A 19,594-nucleotide genomic window follows, 5' to 3' on the forward strand; every position below is an offset into this window, starting at 1 on the left:
TTATGGGCTGCTGTAACCAACCACTTGTGATGCCACCATGAACTTTGAGCTGGCATATCAATCTCCAGGCTCCTGTCAGTCACACGAATCACATCTCTATGCTCGCCAGCCCCCCTGGATATCGTCTGACATTGCAATCTCCAGTAAATTGCCCTGCCACTGCCAATCTCGCTGGTATCTCACAAACAATCAAGCAGGCAATCAAACTGCTCTGAATTGCCAGTTCAGGACCTGGGAGGCGAGAAACGTCTCCATTGAACACCAGGGAGAAACCTGCCTGTGATTCCCCTCGTGTGAGAAGGTTTCGATGCAGTTATGTGAACTCAGGCTCACACACTTTCAGCTGGCTACAACAATCTTTAGGAAAACCAGGCACAGGGTGTAACAAATACACACAATTCACTTGCTTAGAGCATTATTACTCATAATATATGGCGATATTCTCCTGCACTAATTTATTCCCAGATGGCAGGATTCAGGATTTAGGATATTTTTACCTTATGCAACAGCAGCACTGAGTTCTGGATCTGTTCAGCACACACAGCCAGACCCTGGGCACTGCTGTTTGGTATCAAAGGCTTATACACCACTGTGCTGTTCACACTGTTCACATTCATATTTGCTGCTATTACTGACTTTGCTGCTCTGAAATCTCTGACTCTATGCATGAAAGTCTTGGTTACTGTCAGAATACATCCTGCTTCTAGTTCGAGTTTGCCTAATTTGCTGTCCAGACTATTACCAAAGAATGGCTGAGATTGGCAAGGACTTCTGGAAGTCATCTTGTCCAACCCCCCTGCTCAGACAAGGCTACCATGAGGCCAGCTGTCCAGCTCCATGCCCAGACAGCTTCTGAGTATCTCCAAGGAATGGAGATTCCACAAACTTGCTGGGCACTGGGCTCTATTGAACAGTCACTGCACAGAGAAATGTTTCCCAGAACACATTTGTGCTTGGAGTTCCTCCTCAGGTGCACGACCTTGCACTTCAGGAGGTTTCTATCGGGGCATTTCTCCAGCCAGACTGCACTGTTACATAAGAAGCAAATTGTGACAAAGTCATTTATTTGCATTAGACTGAGTTGATTAAACAAGGGCTTGAAAAAAACGAACCTTTAGTAAGAGAAAACTCTGCTATTAGCATGAATTTTAATTGGAACTCAGTACTTTGGTTTTTAATATATATTTCAGAGCTTGTCATCTTCCAGATTTCCTGGGGTGTGCTGAATTATTTATATGGTTAATTCAATGACAAACCCCTCACCATTTGCCTCACCAAAATATTGCTGCTTTTCATGGCATACACATCTGAGTTTAAAGAGGGCACTTAGCAGTTCTCTGGAACTCTGCAGGCTAAAGGGAAGGACTGGAGAGGGAGCTAAGATGGTGCTGAACCTCTTCCAACAATCTGAGACCAAAAGAAGTCCTGACTTGGCCTCAAATGAGAGGAAGGAAATAGGAAATTTTGATCTGATTTAAACTGGCAGCACAGGAATTAACTCTCCATTTCTGCTGACAGTTCTTCTGAATTCCCAGATATTTTCAGAAACAAAGGAAGTGACACAGTATTCCTCTTGAAGACTTTACTTCTGCTAATGGATATACCCATTTCTTGACTTTCCACAAGTTTCTCAGCAGACTTTGCTATACAAAGAGAAAACTTTGAAGTATTACATGTAAGCAGACTCACCTACTTGTGCATAATTGAGAGGGCTTTATTAGCGTGTTCCTCTTGATCATTGTTACAAGAACTCAAAAGATCTCAGGAGGAATAATGACACATTTTACTGCTACGCTATTTAGAACCTCTCAGCATCAGTTTTTCTTCATCCCTGGATGTACTTCTGACCACATCCAGGTGACTGGATTCCAGAACTGTGCTACACCTTTCTGCAGAAAGTTGATGTTTGGGCTGTTGGGGTTCTGTTAAACCCCCACAAGGAAATTATTGTTCGTTTCCACACTTCTCCAAATACTTGCAGGTTGTGCTTCAGGTTCAGTTCATGATGCACATTAGAATGAGTGAACTTCGACTTGACACCCAGCTGCCTGAGAAAATGCTTTCTGTACCCAGCAGGGACAATTCTGTTTCCAACCCAAAACTCCCGAGCCCGTGCTCAGCAGAGGGCATCCTTACACTTCCCTCGCTGCAGGAGCTGGGGACTTTCAGAGCCTAATTCCTGGATTCTTTTTCTTTTTCCAATAAACATTTCAGACTAATGATTAAAATGGAGGTGGGGAAGGGGGGAGGAAACAGCAGCTACTACGAACCCTGAGGGCAAAAGGGTCTTTGATCACTCTAAGGGCAAATTAGTTAATTTATCATGATCCGATTTTAATTATGTGCAGTATTAATATACCCAAGGTGAAAGAATTAGAGATGCTCTATCAGATTATCAAAAGAGTAGGCCTTCTCTCTGCCAACACAGAAATATTTTAATTGAGCTCTGAAATTGCATGCAGAACTGCATCTGCAGGCAGGCTATGCCACAGCCCAGGATATCTTATTACCAGGAAGCTTTAGCTAATATTTAACCCAAATTTTCACACTTTTGAAGCTTGATCTAATTACTGTCAGCTATATTGGCATATATCATTCAAAATGATTCCATAGAAGTTCTGGGTGCTAAGAAGAAAGGAAATGCTTCTATTCCTGATCCAGCCCTGTTTCCTCAAATATATATATGGTCAGACTTCACAACGAAGATTTGGGAAGGGCTCTCCCCACATTGTGCCCTTCCAGCCTGTGCAGTGGATTGTTTAGGTGAGGCATAGCATGTGCAGAACTGTCCCCACCCTTTAAGTCCCAAGGTCCATCTGCCACAGCCATGTGAGCTTGGACAGTGACAGGGAAGTCCTCAGGACTGTCACAGCCCCCGGTACTGAGCGGGGCTGACCCTGCTGAGTAGCCGAGATGTGACGGGATGGGATGGCAGGGAGGCTTGAACCGCCAGGGGATGGTCCCCACTGAGACTGGAACTCAGGACCTTGGGATTCAGAGTCCAGAGTGCTCTCAAATAGCCTCAAATAGCCAAACTGGAAACACACTGTAAACTGTCAGCACATCCATTACACCACTGGCTTTGATAGCCAACTGTGAGCACAACGGAGCATTTTTGTAACCAAAGCTGCCCTTCAGGAAAAGCTGGATGGTAAATCCCAACTTGTGGTGAAGTAAAATTAACCTGGATTCTGTGTAATGCCGAGGGTTGGAGTTCCTCCAAAAACTCCTCACTGAGGTTTTAAAGCATTCTGACATATGAAAATGGTCAACCCCCAGCCCCAGCCCCCTTGCCTGCTCAGGATTCATAGAATCATAGAATTGATTGGGTTGGAAAAGACCTCGAGATCATCAAATCCAACCCTTGGTCCAACTTCAGTCCCTTTACCAGATCATGGCACTCAGTGCCACGGCCAAGCTCAGCTGAAAAACCTCCAGGGATGGGGAATCCACCCCCTCTCTGGGCAGCCCATTCCAATCCCTGAGCACTCTCTCTGCAAAGAACTTTTTCTGATCTCCAACTTCAATTTCCCCTGGCAGAGCTTGAGCCCATCGTGCCCCCTTGTCCTATTGCTGAGTGCCTGGGAGAAGAGACCAACCCCCACCTGGCCAGAACGTCCCTTCAGGGAGTTCTAGACAGTGATGACCTCTGGCAGCCAGGAAAACCCTCACTGCTGAGAGCACCAGCTGGAAGAACCTACTGCACGTGTAGCTCCAGCTTGGGGGCCTTCAGAACCTGTGAATTCCAATGGATTATTGATGCTCCAGCTCCAAACCACACCTTGTTCAGAGCAAAGCTGACCCAGAGGGCTCCAACACAAGAACAACCTTGAAAAAAAATGTTTGTTCAGCTCCAGTGTACACAGATATCTACATGGATTCCTTGGTGCCTTTTTAAACCATGGAATTTACAGTCACTGAATTTTTTTTTTCTTTTTCTCCAGGGGTTGTAAGAGCACGTTATTGTAATAACACACCCTGAGAGGGGCAGGGGAAGGATGTGTGGAAAGGTGATTAGAGGCTGACACAAAGTCTGAGCAGACTCACACCCAAGCACACTCATTAGCTCTTGTCAAACTTACATATTGTCTAGTTTTGATACAGATTTTACACCCCAGCCCACATGACTCACTCTGGCCCCCACCCACAGCAGATTTCAACTACTTATTGCATTTAATGTGTTAAACTTGACTATAGTACAGGCTCTGGGAAGGTATTTTCTGTGCCAAGAGTATTCTGGGTATTTATGTTGAGAACTTCATAAAATCTTTTGTCTGTGCTGAATTAGAGACCCCTGCTGAGGCAATGCTTGTTGAGGCAAGCTAAATTACATGATTTGCTTTTGTACTGTGAAATACTTGTATTATCTTAAATGTCACGAGCCTGATGCAGTATCAAGTCAAAGGATTCGTAATTTTCTAAAAGCAATTTTTTTCTAAATGTTTATTGCAGGAAGACACTTCTCTTTTCCTTCTATTTTCCTTCTGTCTAATTTCAGAGATGAGTTTTCTAAGACAACTCAAATAAACAGCATTTCAATCACTCAAGTGCACTGTCCTGACAGTGAACTTCTCTAGAAATGTATTTTTCTCGTGAATTGAAGACATTTCATAGTGGAGCAGAGAGCTGACTTTCTTCTCATTCATTATCTTTAATGTATTGTGCCAAACAGAATTATCACCAACTGTACTTCTTGGTGGGGTTACAGCTATAAAGTAACAAACCAAAGGGCAAAATTTGCCTTCTGCGAGATGCACATCTCCCTTTGGGAAGCCAAGAGGAAAATAAATTAAAATGCATTTTAAAGGGAATGTCCCACTTTGCATAACAAATAAGAAATTCCTCATTCTATTTAGCTTAGTATTCTGTACTGCTATGGGTTGCTTCCTTTCCTTCCCCTCCTAATTTTAGTCTGGATAATCACATTTTTGGGAGAAATGTGATCTGGAAAGTGACATAAACAGTCATTGCATTTAACATTTATGGGGTTTTTTTTACCTTTTTTTGTAACCTGTCTGCACCTATCATCTCCATCCTGATCAAATCTGAAACAAACCAATTTAGCAAAATTTTGGTTGTTTTCTGTTAGTTTGTTTTCTCTGAGATTACATAATATAACTGTCTTGCCCATAAAAAAAGTATAAAAATGAGCAATTTTGAAAGGATGCAAAAGATGTGAGAAGAGAGAAAGAAGGAAAAGAAAAGCCTAGAAAGAGCAACCCCAGTGGGCAATGCAGGCTCCTGACAAGGCTTCTTTTGCAGAGGCCAAGTTTCTTCAATATCTCTCCCAAGTTATCCCAAGATGCTCAGGACAAAGATCTCTCAATATAACAGGTCTGAGCTGCATCCCACATCCAGTGAAACTATTCTTTAGAAAAGACACGAGTTTAGCTGTGCATTACCTTGTCTGCTGTACCTGGAGGCACTGACAGGTCTAAGGGGAAATCCAGTTAAACACACACAATTTAAGGAGACTCTTTCGAGACACTAAAAACGTTTTTCAATTTAGGAAAAAGTAAATTATGATAAAATAGTTATTGCAAAAAGAGGGGTATAAAGAGCCACTGTAGTGATTTCTTTATGCAATGTATCAGAAGAAATAAGAGCTTAGAAAGTAATGTACCTTCTCCCATTCCTCAAAATACCACCTGTAAAGCCCTAATTTCCTAAAATAAATCCAGGGTGAATTAAATGGGTTATACGTGTCTGTTGGGGGGATTATATATTGTAATCACAATTACAGGTCTTAAGATAAAGCTATTTCTAATCCCTCCAAAAGGTGCTTAATAACGATTAGATTACTGAGGGACTGATTAAGGAGAGAAACTGGCTTTAGAAGTGGGCACAGTGAGTAAATTATGTGATCTAAACATGGTTCAGAAAACAGGAACACTTTCCAATTTAAAGAGGTCTTAGAAGTGAGTCAATGCCAGAATCCCCTTCCTTTTCAGTCAGGTTTCTTCCTTAAAGATAAATAAATAAACAAACAGATTAATAAGAGACTTTCAAGTTTTTTCAGCAAAGTATCCTATGAACCATAGTAACTATGAACAGGTTCATAATTAATCACAGATTCACAGAATGGGTTGGGTTGGACAGGACCTTAAAGATCATCTTGTTCCACCCCCTACCCCGGGCAGGGACACCTTCTACCAGATCAGGTTGCTCCAAGCCCTGTCCAGCCTGGAACATTGCCCAGTTAAGCTCATATCTCAGTCTGACCTGTGATGGGAAGGACAAAAGCAGGTGAACTTCCCAGTGCTGCCTCAGAACATGCCCAGCTCCACCTGCACAGCCCCTGGGGTAGAAATCAGCTTTGGACACCTCTCCTCCCTCTGCTCTGGAATCACCCTTTATTTAGGTGAGTAATCCACAGAGACATCTCATTTAAAATGAAGATTTGGAAGTCTCAACAAGACAGGGACACATCTGCCCCTTTAGGAAAAAACAAACTAAAGAACATTAATCTCAAACAGAAAGAAAATATTAAGTATAATCTTTCATTTTTCTCTTTCTGAACTACGGTATGGAGTTTGGATTGTGACAGATAATAGGACAGAGCAGGACAAATGGGAATCCCTCTGGAGTCAGTGGCAATGCTCTCCTTGACATCCATGAAATGAAGACTTGGCCCAAGGCCTTTGAATCTGATTGTGAGATACAATTACAATAAGAATGGCTGAACAGGGAAAGAGCTCCAAAATATGTTAAATTTGCTGCCACATGGGGAGGAATGAAAGGCAGAAAATGACAGCTCCCTTTCAGTGACATGCTGAAGGGACTGTATTTTAACAACATGCATAGATGGACAGAAAGGAAGGAGGTTCAGCTGTCCAAAGAAGGACCTCATTTAGGAAAAAATTAAAAAAAAAAGAAGTATTTTTTGCTACCCTACTGCCTCTCAAAAGAACAACTTGTGTCTTCAGTAGTACCCCACAGCCACCTGCCTACGTTAACAGAGTAATGTTGCCAATGGAGCAGCAAGTGAGTTCGACACTTTGCTGCAAATAAACTCAGCTGAGTTTCAAATGAAAAGAGTGACTGGGAGGAGAGGCAATTTCTTTAATAATCTTGTATTTTATGTGAAACTCGGGCTTCTGGTAACTACCTGGATCTTTAACATTGACTCCCATAGTCGAGTTTTCAGCTTTGTCTAATGAGAAAACTTAATTTTATCTTTTCCTTTCTACTCAGAGCCACAATTCTGTAAAGATGCAGGTTGAAGCACAGAGCACACATCCCTTCCAGCCCCTCCATTCCTGCACACTCCTCGACAAACATACAGATCACAGGACACATTCCTGGCCAGCTGTGTAGTGGTCCAGACACATAAAGAGCAGCACAGCTCAGGCAAAGGCAGAGCTGCTCTCTCAGATATTAAGTGATGAACACTATATTGGGTTTTGAGTTTTGGTGTGACAGTTTGACAAACTGATGGTGATGACAATGACTGTCCTCACAACAGGTATTGGAAAGGACCACATGATGTCCCAAAGAAATCTGAAACTCAAAATATAATCAAGCAAACTGCAACAGCAGAAATCACCAGGGCATGAGAGACTGAAGAGCTCTGCAGTGCCACAGCTTGTGGGTAACTCAGCCTGTGCCACACACAAACACAGCTGGCAAAGCCAAAGTGTCTTTGGTTATTCAGGTATGCCTGGCAAGTATGTGGAGAAAGAGCAGCTGAACTGGTGTTGAACAGCACCGGAGCTCCCTCATAAAAGCACACTATAGAAACAGAACAAGGATGGGGCTATGAGAGAGCAGGAATGAGTGTTGAATTAAAGTGCTGAGCTCAGGGTCAGAAGACAAGAGATTCATTTCCGCCTCTATCATAAAATCCCCATGTGAATGTGTGTGGGTCAAATGGACTTCTCAGGCTGTTTGGACCTTGGAACAAGCATAAATTTTCAATCTATTTACACTCACAAGAAGCAATGAGCAGCAACCTTTCCAGTATCTGGAAAAAAATGACTTCAACCTGCAAGCATTGAGAACATCGCACGAGTTCTCCCCTTAATCTTTCCAGCCTTCAGCCTGACCAGCCTGTTTTGTTTCAGGTGCTTTAATATGGTAAATCAGAAACCACACACTTTGCATGGTAATGGAATATATGAATTTGTCTTAATTATATAATGTTGTCTGGCCTGTTGTATGTGTTCTTTGCCTTCGATAAACTATTTGCCTTCTGTGAACCCAGTTTTAGAATTCTGAAATTTTACATTAGGATGAAAAGCTGAATGGTCTCAATGGTCACTTTTTTCTCCTGTTTGCCTGTCTGTTATACAAGTGCAGAATAATTACTGGAAAGATAAATAAACCTCTTATTCCAGTATTTCTAAGAATGTTTTCCTCCTTTCTTTGAGGAAATTCTAATGCTACATCCATTTCCAAATTGTCCTTTATCATCTTCAAAGCCTGCAAAGACTGCAAACCTAAGCAGTTTACCTTTTAGTTTCTTATATTGCACAATAACACAAGTTTAGTGGTTTTTTGTATATTTAAATGCCAACTAATTTAACTTGGCAGTTAGATTCTGCTCTTTATGATTCAGTAACAGCTATAAATCGAGTTCTAGTTGTCTGAAATTGAATCAGCTTTAACACTTCTAAAATACTTCCATAAGCTCTGATCATGTGAAACCAAGGAACTAATAGAGGATTTACATATTAAAACCAGTGAATGATACTCAGATGTGGCTAATATCATGTAATCAAAACCAAAGCCACCTGTTTCTCAGTTTGGGACTTAGAAACAATTTCTAAACCCTGAAATCTTATATAAAATTAAAGCACTCAATGAGAATTTTACCCTAGAAGAAGCCATTCAAAGCAGCCAAATGTTTCTTTGCAGATTTAGGAAATATATTTATAAAACATTTAGTAATCAGCAAACAACTGATGTGCTCTTTAGATTCATTATTGGTCCAAGAAAAGTGAAGGAGTCTCAAGGAAGAAAGCTGTGTCTGATGTTTGGTTTTTAATGGAGAGCAGGAGCACATGAAAAAGAATCTTTGTGTCTTACTAAGGACATTGTATTGAAAGTTGCTTCAAATGAAGGAGCAAATCAAGCAGTATTGTTTAAATGGCACAACTCAGAACTGGCCTAATACACCAAGGAACACTCTACAAATCTAGATAAACTAAAGCCACCTTTGAAGGGAAAGACAGAACACATTCTATATTTAGTAGGGATAGGCCTGGTAAAGAGGAGGGAGAATCAAACAGGGATGTCAGATAACACATGCCTGCTCAGCACACCTTGCTCAGCCCTTCAAAGCCTGGCATGTGAGCTGTGCAGTGTGACAGCAAGTGACAGCCACTGACATGGGCTGTGCATGGGAGAGCAGGACCCTGGCCCCTGGCACAGGCAGGACGGGACACACACTGCTGACACACACTGTGCCAGCTGCTCTGCTGTGCGCTCAGGCACTTCTGCAGCTCACGTGTCCCAGGGGCCACAGCAAGCGGTTCTGGTGCCTGGTCTCACTCCCCACCGTGGGCTGTAGGGTGGGACTGAGCCTCCCACCCAGCCCATCACCGGCACTGTGGGTCCCCAGGGCCACAGCTTCCTCTCCCTCACTGTCTGGAGAGAAGCACAACAGCACCCTGACAGCGGTGAGTGCAACCCGCTGCCCTTTCGGGACCGGCCATCGCAAGGCTTTGCTCACCTCCCTCGTTATCCTTGTTGTCGGCACAGGCGGTTTCCATGGCGACGCTGCATCCCGGCCCCCTCCAGCCGCTCTGGCAGACGCACTGCCAGCTGTTCTGGCCCAGCGTGCACCTCCCGTTGCCATTGCACAGGTCCGGGCAGCCATCTGGGATGGGAGGACAAAGGGAGAAGGTAAGCCCAGGGCACAGCCACCCCGCTGCGGTGTTACTGTGCAGACAAAAAGGCTTGGTCCTGCCCCTGGGACACACGCTCTTGGTGAAGAAACGGGACAGCTCCGAGAAATGGGGATCCGGCTCAAGCCAAAGGGCAGGAGGAGCTCTACCTGCTGCACCACATGTCTTAAGAACCCTGTAAAGGTTCAGACCCTGAGTTGATAGAAATGACAGTCTGTTGACAGAAGATCTGTCTCCTGTGTGTATAGACACGGGAGGGAAAACATCTCCTTTAACAAGCTCCTCAGTGTTCAAGAGGGCTTTTTGTACTGTGAGTTCCACCATTCTGCAGAGCTTCTCTAAACACAAAGTTTAAATAAATAGTTTTAGAAATATTTTTCCTTCACTGACAGTAATTTTAGAATACCTACTAATTTAACACTAAGTTAATGTATATCATAACGTAACGTTTCACACTTTCTGAAAAACACATTGGAAGAGTTATCCCCCAAAAGATGTATGTTTTGAATTGACTGTGGATGTGACATGACTTATTGTATAGCAAGAGCTGAATTAGGAACAAAAATATTAATTAGCTAAGCTGCTTACAAGTTCTAACAAATGTCCACAGGTGATAGAATACCTCAACTGCTTTTTCCTGGAACTAAATGAGTCTCAGGAGGCACTACTGGTATCTTACTGAATATTCATTATGAAAAAGGATAAGAAAACCAAACTGCAGCCTTGGTACATCCAACCAAATCCATCAATACCCAATCCACACCAGCATGTGGAGGTGACAGAAGATTTGAGGGGCCTGCAGCAGATCTCTCACAGCACCTCTTCATGAGTCAGCAGGAGAAGGCTGTGTTGCCATACTGACAATAGATGTTGAATCTCAAATGTTCACAAGCTCTCTTGTTAAGAGTTGAAAGTACAATCTAATCCTGCCACCCCTACAACGACTGGAGAACATGGAAAAATGTTCTCATTGCTGCTACTTTTGGACAGAAAATTTAACCTCAGAACAGCTTCCAAAGCATCACACTCTCATTTTCCTCTCCACCAGCAGTGATGGGTCACTGTTGGCATCAAGACCCTGCTGCAACTCTCTCAGGTCTCACCGACTGGCTGGGTTAGTCCTTCACGTTTGACACTGTGCCCCCAAGCTGTGACTATTAATTAAGTACTCCACTCCTACAGGCTTTTTAAGAGCACAAAAGGACTAATGGGCACCCTACCAGACTGAGGATACTCTTCTCAGCAATTGTGAGTGAGGAAGGTAGCAGTGGGAAATACCCTGAAAACAAATAAATATGTTTTCTTTGTCTGAGCAGCACCACATCAGACATGCAGCACTGGAGAAGGACTAAGGTGACGGTATGTTTCCTTTGTGCTCCTTGGCCTCTGCAGGGAGCAGGGAACAGAAGAAATGGTCAGGTTAGCACAGCTTTCCCACTAGTGCTGAAAGGCTGAAGCCCCCCAGAGATCACTAATTTGTTTCTATAAACCTGTTCAGAAAGCCATAGCTCTGAGTTTGCCTCTTCCTGCTCCTCCCAACTGCCTCAGCTGCTGCCAGGTGATGGCAGAGGGCAGTTCCTCTGACCCCACACTGGGTTTCACACTCCTGCAGCAGTTTCTCGTGTGCCTCATTAGGTCCAAGACTATGCAGTTCATGTTACACAGAAACCTATCAATAGATAGAAACAAGTCCTATAGGTTGTATTTCACAGATCACAGAATCCCAGACTATTCTGAGTTGGAAGGGACCCACAAGGATCATCCAGTCCAACTCTTAAGTCAATGGCCCACAGAGGGGATTGAACCCATGACCTTGGCATTGGTACAATCAAATTTTAACCAACTGAGCTAATCATTTCAGTGCAGTTGTGTAGGAAAAAAATAGAGTGCCCCTTTCACTCAAATTTAGGGTTATTTTGCCATTACATATCCCAGCTATAAAAACTTTCACTTACTTTTGCAGCAGCACAGGGAATGGATTCTCGAGATATTTATTTTACCTCTTTCATTTGTCAGGTTGTTTGAATGACCAAAATGATAACATTCAAGGGGAGGCATCACAGTGTGGGACAAATTATTCATTTTAAACGAAAAGCAAATACTAATTGTGAATATACACACACAGTTGGTTTTACACCGAGGCGCTGAAGAGAATTAAACCACTGAGGCAGTTTGCCTTGCAGCATATGAGCAAGATGAAAGCAGGAACAGTAGGGAGCTAGCAAAATCCCTGAAAAGTTTTAAGTGCAGCTGGGGATTAATGGACATGACTTTGCGTTTAGTGTAAGGAGAGAAGGCAGCAGTGCTGCTCTAGACATGATGTTGCTAGGAAACACTATGCTACCTCTCCAGAGCTTATTTAACCACAGCCTTCCAAAGACAGGCTGTTTGAATAACATAAAGAGCAGAAGGAAGGGAATGAACAGCAGTAGACTATAATAAGCTACAAGTACTCAGACAGTAACGTCTTCCTTTAAGGTCTATTAAATTAATGATATATTAACTTCAAAACATCTAACTAGGTATTTTGCATGGTTGTGTATGTCTCCATACATGCCTACGTGCCTATATGGATTTTCTGTTTTTCTTCAAGTAAATATCTATATAGCATTATAGTCTGATAGACCAACTAGATGACAGAGCTCTATTATAGAATCATAGAATCGATTGGGTTGGAAAAGACCTCCAAGATCATCGAGTCCAACCCTTGGTCCAACTCTAGTCCATTTACCAGATCATGGCACTCAGTGCCACGTCCAATCTGCGTTTAAAAATCTCCAGGGATGGTGAATCCACCCCCTCTCTGGGCAGCCCATTCCAATGCCTGAGCACTCTCTCTGGAAATAGTTTTTTTCTGATCTCCAACTTCAATTTCCCCTGGCAGAGCTTGAGCCCATCGTGCCCCCTTGTCCTATTGCTGAGTGCCTGGGAGAAGAGACCAGCCCCCACCTGGCCAGAACTTCCCTTCAGGTCTATCTATTAAGGATAAGTTTTATTAAGAAAAAAATTATAATTATGCACCACACTGACTATTTCTATTTAAATTTTCCTGTGGGTGCATGTGCACAATGCGTAGCACTGTATACACACAGCATGTCCACATGGCTCATGGGCTTTGATGGCCTTCAGGGGACTTGAAGAGTTGCATTCTGCAGCCCACACCTGGCAATGTGCTCCCTCCTGGCTGGCTTATGAATTCTCTGAGTCAGGAAGTCACAGAGGAGTAAGGCACTCACAGAGGGAAGGGCTATCAACATCTAATCTTAAGAGGTAATCCATGGTGGTATGAAGCTCTCAGTCACAGCCCTTCGTGCTAAGCAGACAGGTTGTTATTCCTGGTGTGTAGAGAAATTCTCCTCATCTTTTCCATTACAGAATGCTTAATGGAAAATGTCAAGAAGCAAGGTTAAAAAAGAAGAAAGTGCTTGTTTAAAGTGCTAGATTGACAACCTATTTATTCACAGAACAGGCAGAGTACAGGCAACAGCAGTTCAAGTGTCTCACACTTCTGTAGCTGCTGCTAAAGGTGAAACACTAATGCAGCCTCCCTTCTCTCTCAGCCTCCAGCTTGTCTGTGGGATTGGAAATTGGGACCTTCGCTACAGGTACACATGCATTAATTAAACCAGCAAGAAAGATTTCAGTATGTTTTGCAATGTTGCATCAGGAATCTGTGATGAACATATGTGAGATCATCAGAGTCAGACTCATTAAGAGTAGCAAACCCCACAATATGGCCAGTGCTTGTTTTGAAAATGGGTAGTGCTGGATGTATTTACAAGAGAACACTCACAGGTCCCATCTACAATGAAATTATTCTGAGACCAAATTGCAAGGTGATTAATTCATTTTTGAACTCAGCAAATTAATTTCCACTATCTAGGCAGTAAATCAAAAATTCTAATCCAATTTTGGATGAATTCTGAACTGAGTTTATTTTCACTCCACTGCTACTCATTAACTCCTGGTATACCAATACCACCTGGTCCAGCTTCCCAGAGATACATAGATTTTCCTTTGCATAAACTACTTTAAAACTCCAAAACAAACATTTAAAGTAAATTAAACCATAAAATTGGCCCAATTAATTAGTGGTTTCTGTCAGAATCATCAGAACTCCCTTTTACAGTGGGGCAAATTTCTGGAAAGAAAAGGGAAAGGGAAGCCAACAAAAGAGAAGTTAGAGAACTCCTGCTCTTTTATAGAGTGTTCAAATTTTGAAGGAATTGGTGTCTCACAGTACAATTAAAGAAAAAAGGAGGATAGGAAACATGGAGGGAAAAAAGTAAAATCTAATCACTTACAGAAATGGATGATGGAAAACCAGAAGTAAATGAAGATGTTATGTCTTCTGATCCTACACTGTCTATCAGCCATCTATCCTCCAAACTCTTCCAAACAAGATCTTCAAGCAGAGAGGGTTCCTTGCACCCCTCCCCATTTAGTGCACATGTGGTGCAGCTACAGCCTGGAATATGATATCCAGTGTTTATTTTTCTGCCTGACCTCATTTCACACATCCTGATCCAAAACAAAGCCTGCTGGCAGGAGTCTTCCCCTGACTTGAACTGAGGCTGGACCAGGTGGTCCTGTGGGTGAGGAAGCCCTGCAGCAGAGAATGTTCTACAGCACAGCGTTTTCTTGCTCACACAGGTTTCAAAGGGAACATTTAAATTACATTTAAATCCTCCTCTTCTCATTACAGCTGTTAACTACACAACTGGAGCAGACAACAGTAGTCTGGGAGATGATGGCACCTGAAGAATATAGAGAAATGACATAAAAGCAGCAATGACAATAGCCTGTTTAATTTGGATTTTAGAGGATAATCACTCTTTTCATACTTTCTGTTCATTCCTTCGGTGAGGTGCTGGTATGCCTATAGCTATCTAGCAAATAATAAATGAGGTACATAGAATGAGGCACCTAGCAACATTGAAAATAAAATTATGCTTTTTATTTGCTATTGTTATTTTTTAATCCTTCAATCCCAAAGCCTGCAGGGCTTAGTTAAAGCCAAAGAAAGGGCATACAAATAAAAATGACACACAGTGTTATGGGAAGCACACACGAGTTATTTTCTACAGAGCAACACTTCAGCTAAAATAAACACATGTCAATGCAATGCAGGATTGGTTGAGTGAGAAGTGAGGCCTCTTTGAGTGAATTTGGACAACTCCAGAACAGGCTGGAGCCATGCAGAGGCACTACCCCAGGCCTTTGAAGCAGAACAGTGACACTGATTGACAAATTGTTAAGAATTAACGCAGCCTTTCAGGGTAGCACAAAGCCCAGTGTCGCTGCTCCAGCACCACGGCAGCTCTGCCTGGTTTCCAGAGAGCTCACTTGGAGCAGGAGCTCCTCTGTGGCACTCGAGTTTGTCCCCAACATGCTCTGACTGCCTTCCTTGCTTCTTTTTGATTTTCCTTCCTATTTTTTTTACAGAAATCATTTTGTTAAAACTACCCAACACCCTAAATATTTCTTTAAGCTAGATATCAAACAAAGGAATGTATAGAATAAATATCTACTTGCAGGTGTGTCAGGCAGATGAATACATGGCTGAGTTAGAACTACAGAAGGACCCAGCTATAAATTTATTTACTGAACAGGCTGAAAAAAGGAAAAGGCCAAAAATTAAGTTTCAAGGACTCTGAAATCCTGGACTGTAATACTTCTTGTGCAGACAATTATGAATTTTAAATAAGATTCATTAAATTGCCTGGAGAATGTATGTCATAACAGAATTTCCCTCTAAATTCTATATGGTATCTATCTATGCAATTTTAGTCTTTCACAAGTAAAAGCAAGAACTCAGGGAACACCCAACTTTCCAAACAAAGTAGAGAAATATGTGAAAAACTTGTCACTGTTTAGAAGAAAAGTAAAGCTCTCACAAAAGGGGAACTGCTGATATTAAAAAGGAAGTTTCAAGAAAAGTCTTGAAAAAAGTCTTTTGGAAGAAAAATAACAATAAAATAAGATACAGAGACACACACACACACAGAATAAGAGAGGAAAGCTCATGTTGCAACACAGGTCACAAACATTTGAGACTGAAAAACCCCCAGGGCTGTCAGAGCATCACGCCTTGTTAACAAGGGATTGCTCCCAGCAGAACATTCCATTTTATCCAACTTCATTTTAAGTGACTCCAGCAGATGGGCCCCTGTGACTTTCTTGAGGGGGAGACACCCTGGAGGTCTCTCTTGTGTACAAACAACAGAATTCTCATCACCAGCTTTTGGTGTGACCCCCCTCCCCTCCAAGCTGCCAACAGCTGGGCAGGGAAAAGAGGTGGACAGTTTGTGCTACACCGTCCTGAGATTTGAGGTAACAACACAAATCCCTGTCTGCTCAGAAGGTTGAGACTACACACAGAGCTCCAGCTGAGCCCAAGAATTTGGACTACCTGTGGATGTAAAAGGCAGTTTCAAGAAGCAAGGGAGGCTGCATGATGGGAAGCTCAGTCCTAAGGTTGTCCTGCCAGGCAGTGCCCTGTCTGCACCCTGGTGTTGCCAACATGAACATGAACATGCACCACGTCCTGCACTGTGGCTTTATGGTGACCAGGTGACACCAGTTTCAGTTGTGTGCCAGCATGAGCACAGCAGAGTTAAGGGTTCAAACACAGGAAGGTGGTGTTGGGAGGAGTCCCTCAGAGAATTTTTCTCACCATACCAACACAAAGGTTTGGGCTTGGAGTGTCAGGACTGAGGATAAGACATGGCTGATGACTTTCAGATTCCAGCTGAATGGTGGGATGGAGGTGAGAAAACAGAACCCCAGCACCTGGGGGTGGGGAGAGGTTTTTTCCCCGTGTGCTGGCTTGACTTTTGGGCTTTTCTTTGGGCAGCTGCAAGAAAGGAGCCACTGCTTGATGGTGAGAGCTCTTTTTCTGGCTCTGCTCTTTGCTTTTCCCCCTCCATCTCTGGGCACCCTGAGCTTCAAAGAGACAGAGAAGAGTCACGGCAGCTTCAGGACACACTGCAGACCTTTTTTTTTTCTTCCTGGGGACAGACTTAGGCTGCAAAGAGATTCCTGGGAATTATCACCATTCCTCCACTCCCAGCTTTTTATTTTTTCTTTTTGCACAAAGGACAAGGAGAGAAAGAGAGAGAGTCCACGTGAGTGTTCACCCCTTGTCTCTGCCTCGCTGGGAAAAGACTGAGAATTCCCCTTGCAGCCAGCCCAGGTGTGACACTGACACTGTCCATAAATACAACTGCTCCAGGAGGAACCCACCATTTGGGGGTTGTTCTTTTGTTTTTACATTTGATGCTGGGGGAGTAGTTTGCTCTGATCTGTTTATGGTTATATCTATGTCTTCATATATATATACACAAATATAGAGTAGTTAAGAACAGTTATCCTTCTTATATCCATTTTCTAATTACAGTTCCTTTTTCCTAAATTTAATAAGGAGTGACATGATTATTGAGGAGGAATCCCCTCCTCTGGTCTTTGGTAAACAGTTTGGTTTCCCCCAAACTAAGGCAGTAGTTATGTGGGATATAAGCAAAGACTCTGCTGCAGCCCAAAGGCTACAGTAAAGCTCCAGGATTCCTTCTATAGGCAAAGAAAGAGATAATTTGTGAAGTTTGGAGCAAGAGCTGAAATTTGACCCTAACAGCACATTTCAGTGACACAGTGTATTCTTTCCAAATAAGACTCATACTCAACTCCTATTCATATACCCAGTAAAAAGACATATAAAAGATGCAGTAAAATTTGTATTTAAGATAGCTGGGTCTTTTGAATTAATCTTACTGTAACAAAATCCATTTAGAATATAATTCCAGGTGAAATTACATTCATAAAACCACTACCACAACCATAATCTTTTACTGTACTAATGTTTCTGATATTGCATACAAGGCCTGGCATCATCCTTTGTAATATGTAATATATTTTCATAAAAAGAAGCCTTCTCAGGTTGGATTTATCTCTAAAATAGGTCTTTATAAATAGTTTGGTGGCAGTGGAATGATAAAGTGACCTATCAGACAGGATGTGTATATTCAGTCAGTTGAAGGGCAACAACCAAAACACTGACTTCATATTTAAATGAATATATAACCTAATTACAATGCAATAACTAAAATTCCTACATTAATCACAGTGTTATGGCAAGTGGTTTCAGCCCTTCATTCATAAAAATTGGGATTCTCACCATAATTGCTACTCAGCCTCCTTGCACACAGTGCAATTTGCTTTTATATTATTTGAAATATATAACAGTTGTAGCTTTTCAAAAATAGGCATTTGAACTTTTTTGAACGAATGTTTTGAAAAAGTGTTGCTATACTTTTAGATACACTTATTAACTACAAAGCTTCTAGAACCTCATATGTGCTAAACTCCCTGTATACACCAAGATACATGACAGTGAGCTCTAATTTCAAATATTTCATAGAATCATAGAATGGATGGGGTTGGAAAAGACCTCTGAGATCATCAAGTCCAACCCTCGGTCCAACTCCAGTCCCTTTACCAGATCATGGCACACAGTGCCATGGCCAAGCTCAGTTGAAAAACCTCCAGGGATGGGGAATCCACCCCCTCTCTGGGCAGCCCATTCCAATCCCTGAGCACTCTCTCTGCAAAGAATTTGTTTCTGATCTCCAACTTCAATTTCCCCTGGCAGAACTTGAGCCCATCGTGCCCCCTTGTCCTATTGCTGAGTGCCTGGGAGAAGAGACCAACCCCCACCTGGCCACAACTTCCCTTCAGGCAGTTCCAGACAGTGCTGAGGTCACCTCTGAGCCTCCTCTTCTCCAGGCTAAACACCCCCAGCTCCCTCAGCCTCTCCCCACAGCACTTGTGCTCCAGTCCCTTCTCCAGCCTTGTTGCTCTTCTCTGGCCCCGCTCCAGCCCCTCAATCTCTTTCCTGACCTGAGGGACCCAGAACTGAACACAACACTCAAGGTGTGGCCTCCCCAATGCAGAGTCCAGGGGAAGGGTCACTGCCCTGGGCCTGCTGGCCACGCTAGTTTGGATCCAGGCCAGGATCCCATTGGCCTTCTTGGCCACCTGGGCACACTGTTGGCTCCTGTTGAGCTTCCTTTCAATTAGTACCCCCAATTCTTTACAATCTCAGACCCTGCTGATATGGGAAGTCCATGATCAGGGTGAGGAAGGGAGCACTTCCAGACCTCTCCTTTGACTGAAAACCCTCCAGTGGGGCAAATGTTCTTCTCCCTCTGAATCAAAGCCCTGATGGGTCAGCAGAGGAGGTCCACTGTGACTGCTTACCTTTTCTCAGGACACAGATGTCACCCACCATTTCTTCTACTTGAAATTTTAAAGGAGAATCGACATCACCGGCTCTACTGCTCAGGAAATATTTTTAAGTAACATTCTTTTTTGCAACCAAGTTTCAGTGCAGAGGCAGGGGAGGCAAACACCAAGCCAGGGTAAATCAGCCACGTCCTGGTAAGCTCAATGTACAAATACCTTAAGTACGAGCTACAGAAGATGCAGAGAAGGGCACTGAGTGGTAACAGCCTGTGCATTGGGCAACAGGGAGGATTGTAGGGAGTCTGTCATAAAAACTGTGAGCCCAAGTCTGATGTCTGACCTCCTAACAATCCTGCTCTGAGGAAGAGGCTGGACCAGATGACCTCCTGACATCCCATCCAAACTGAATTATCTATGATCCCTTCAGCCTTATCATTCATAATTCTCAGGGCAGGGAATCCCAGTTTTCTCAGGCATTATTAAAATATAATTACTTGCTATTCATT

The 19,594-nt window shown here is 42.9% G+C and overlaps 1 protein-coding gene across 11 annotated transcripts in view; it reads right to left on the reverse strand.

Annotated features, from left to right (window-relative positions):
• The window catches only part of TENM2 (teneurin transmembrane protein 2), a 585,930-nt gene that overhangs the window by 46,475 nt on the left and 519,861 nt on the right, over window positions 1–19,594 (reverse strand). For all 11 annotated transcript variants that reach the window (XM_071570619.1, XM_071570615.1, XM_071570614.1 and 8 more), the window contains one exon: window positions 9,674–9,820. In XM_071570619.1, the coding sequence (XP_071426720.1) occupies window positions 9,674–9,820 (147 nt within the window). The remainder of the gene's footprint in view (window positions 1–9,673; window positions 9,821–19,594) is intronic.

This window comes from Pithys albifrons, chromosome 15 (assembly GCF_047495875.1).
Source record: "Pithys albifrons albifrons isolate INPA30051 chromosome 15, PitAlb_v1, whole genome shotgun sequence".
NCBI classification, from domain to species: Eukaryota; Metazoa; Chordata; class Aves; order Passeriformes; family Thamnophilidae; genus Pithys; species Pithys albifrons.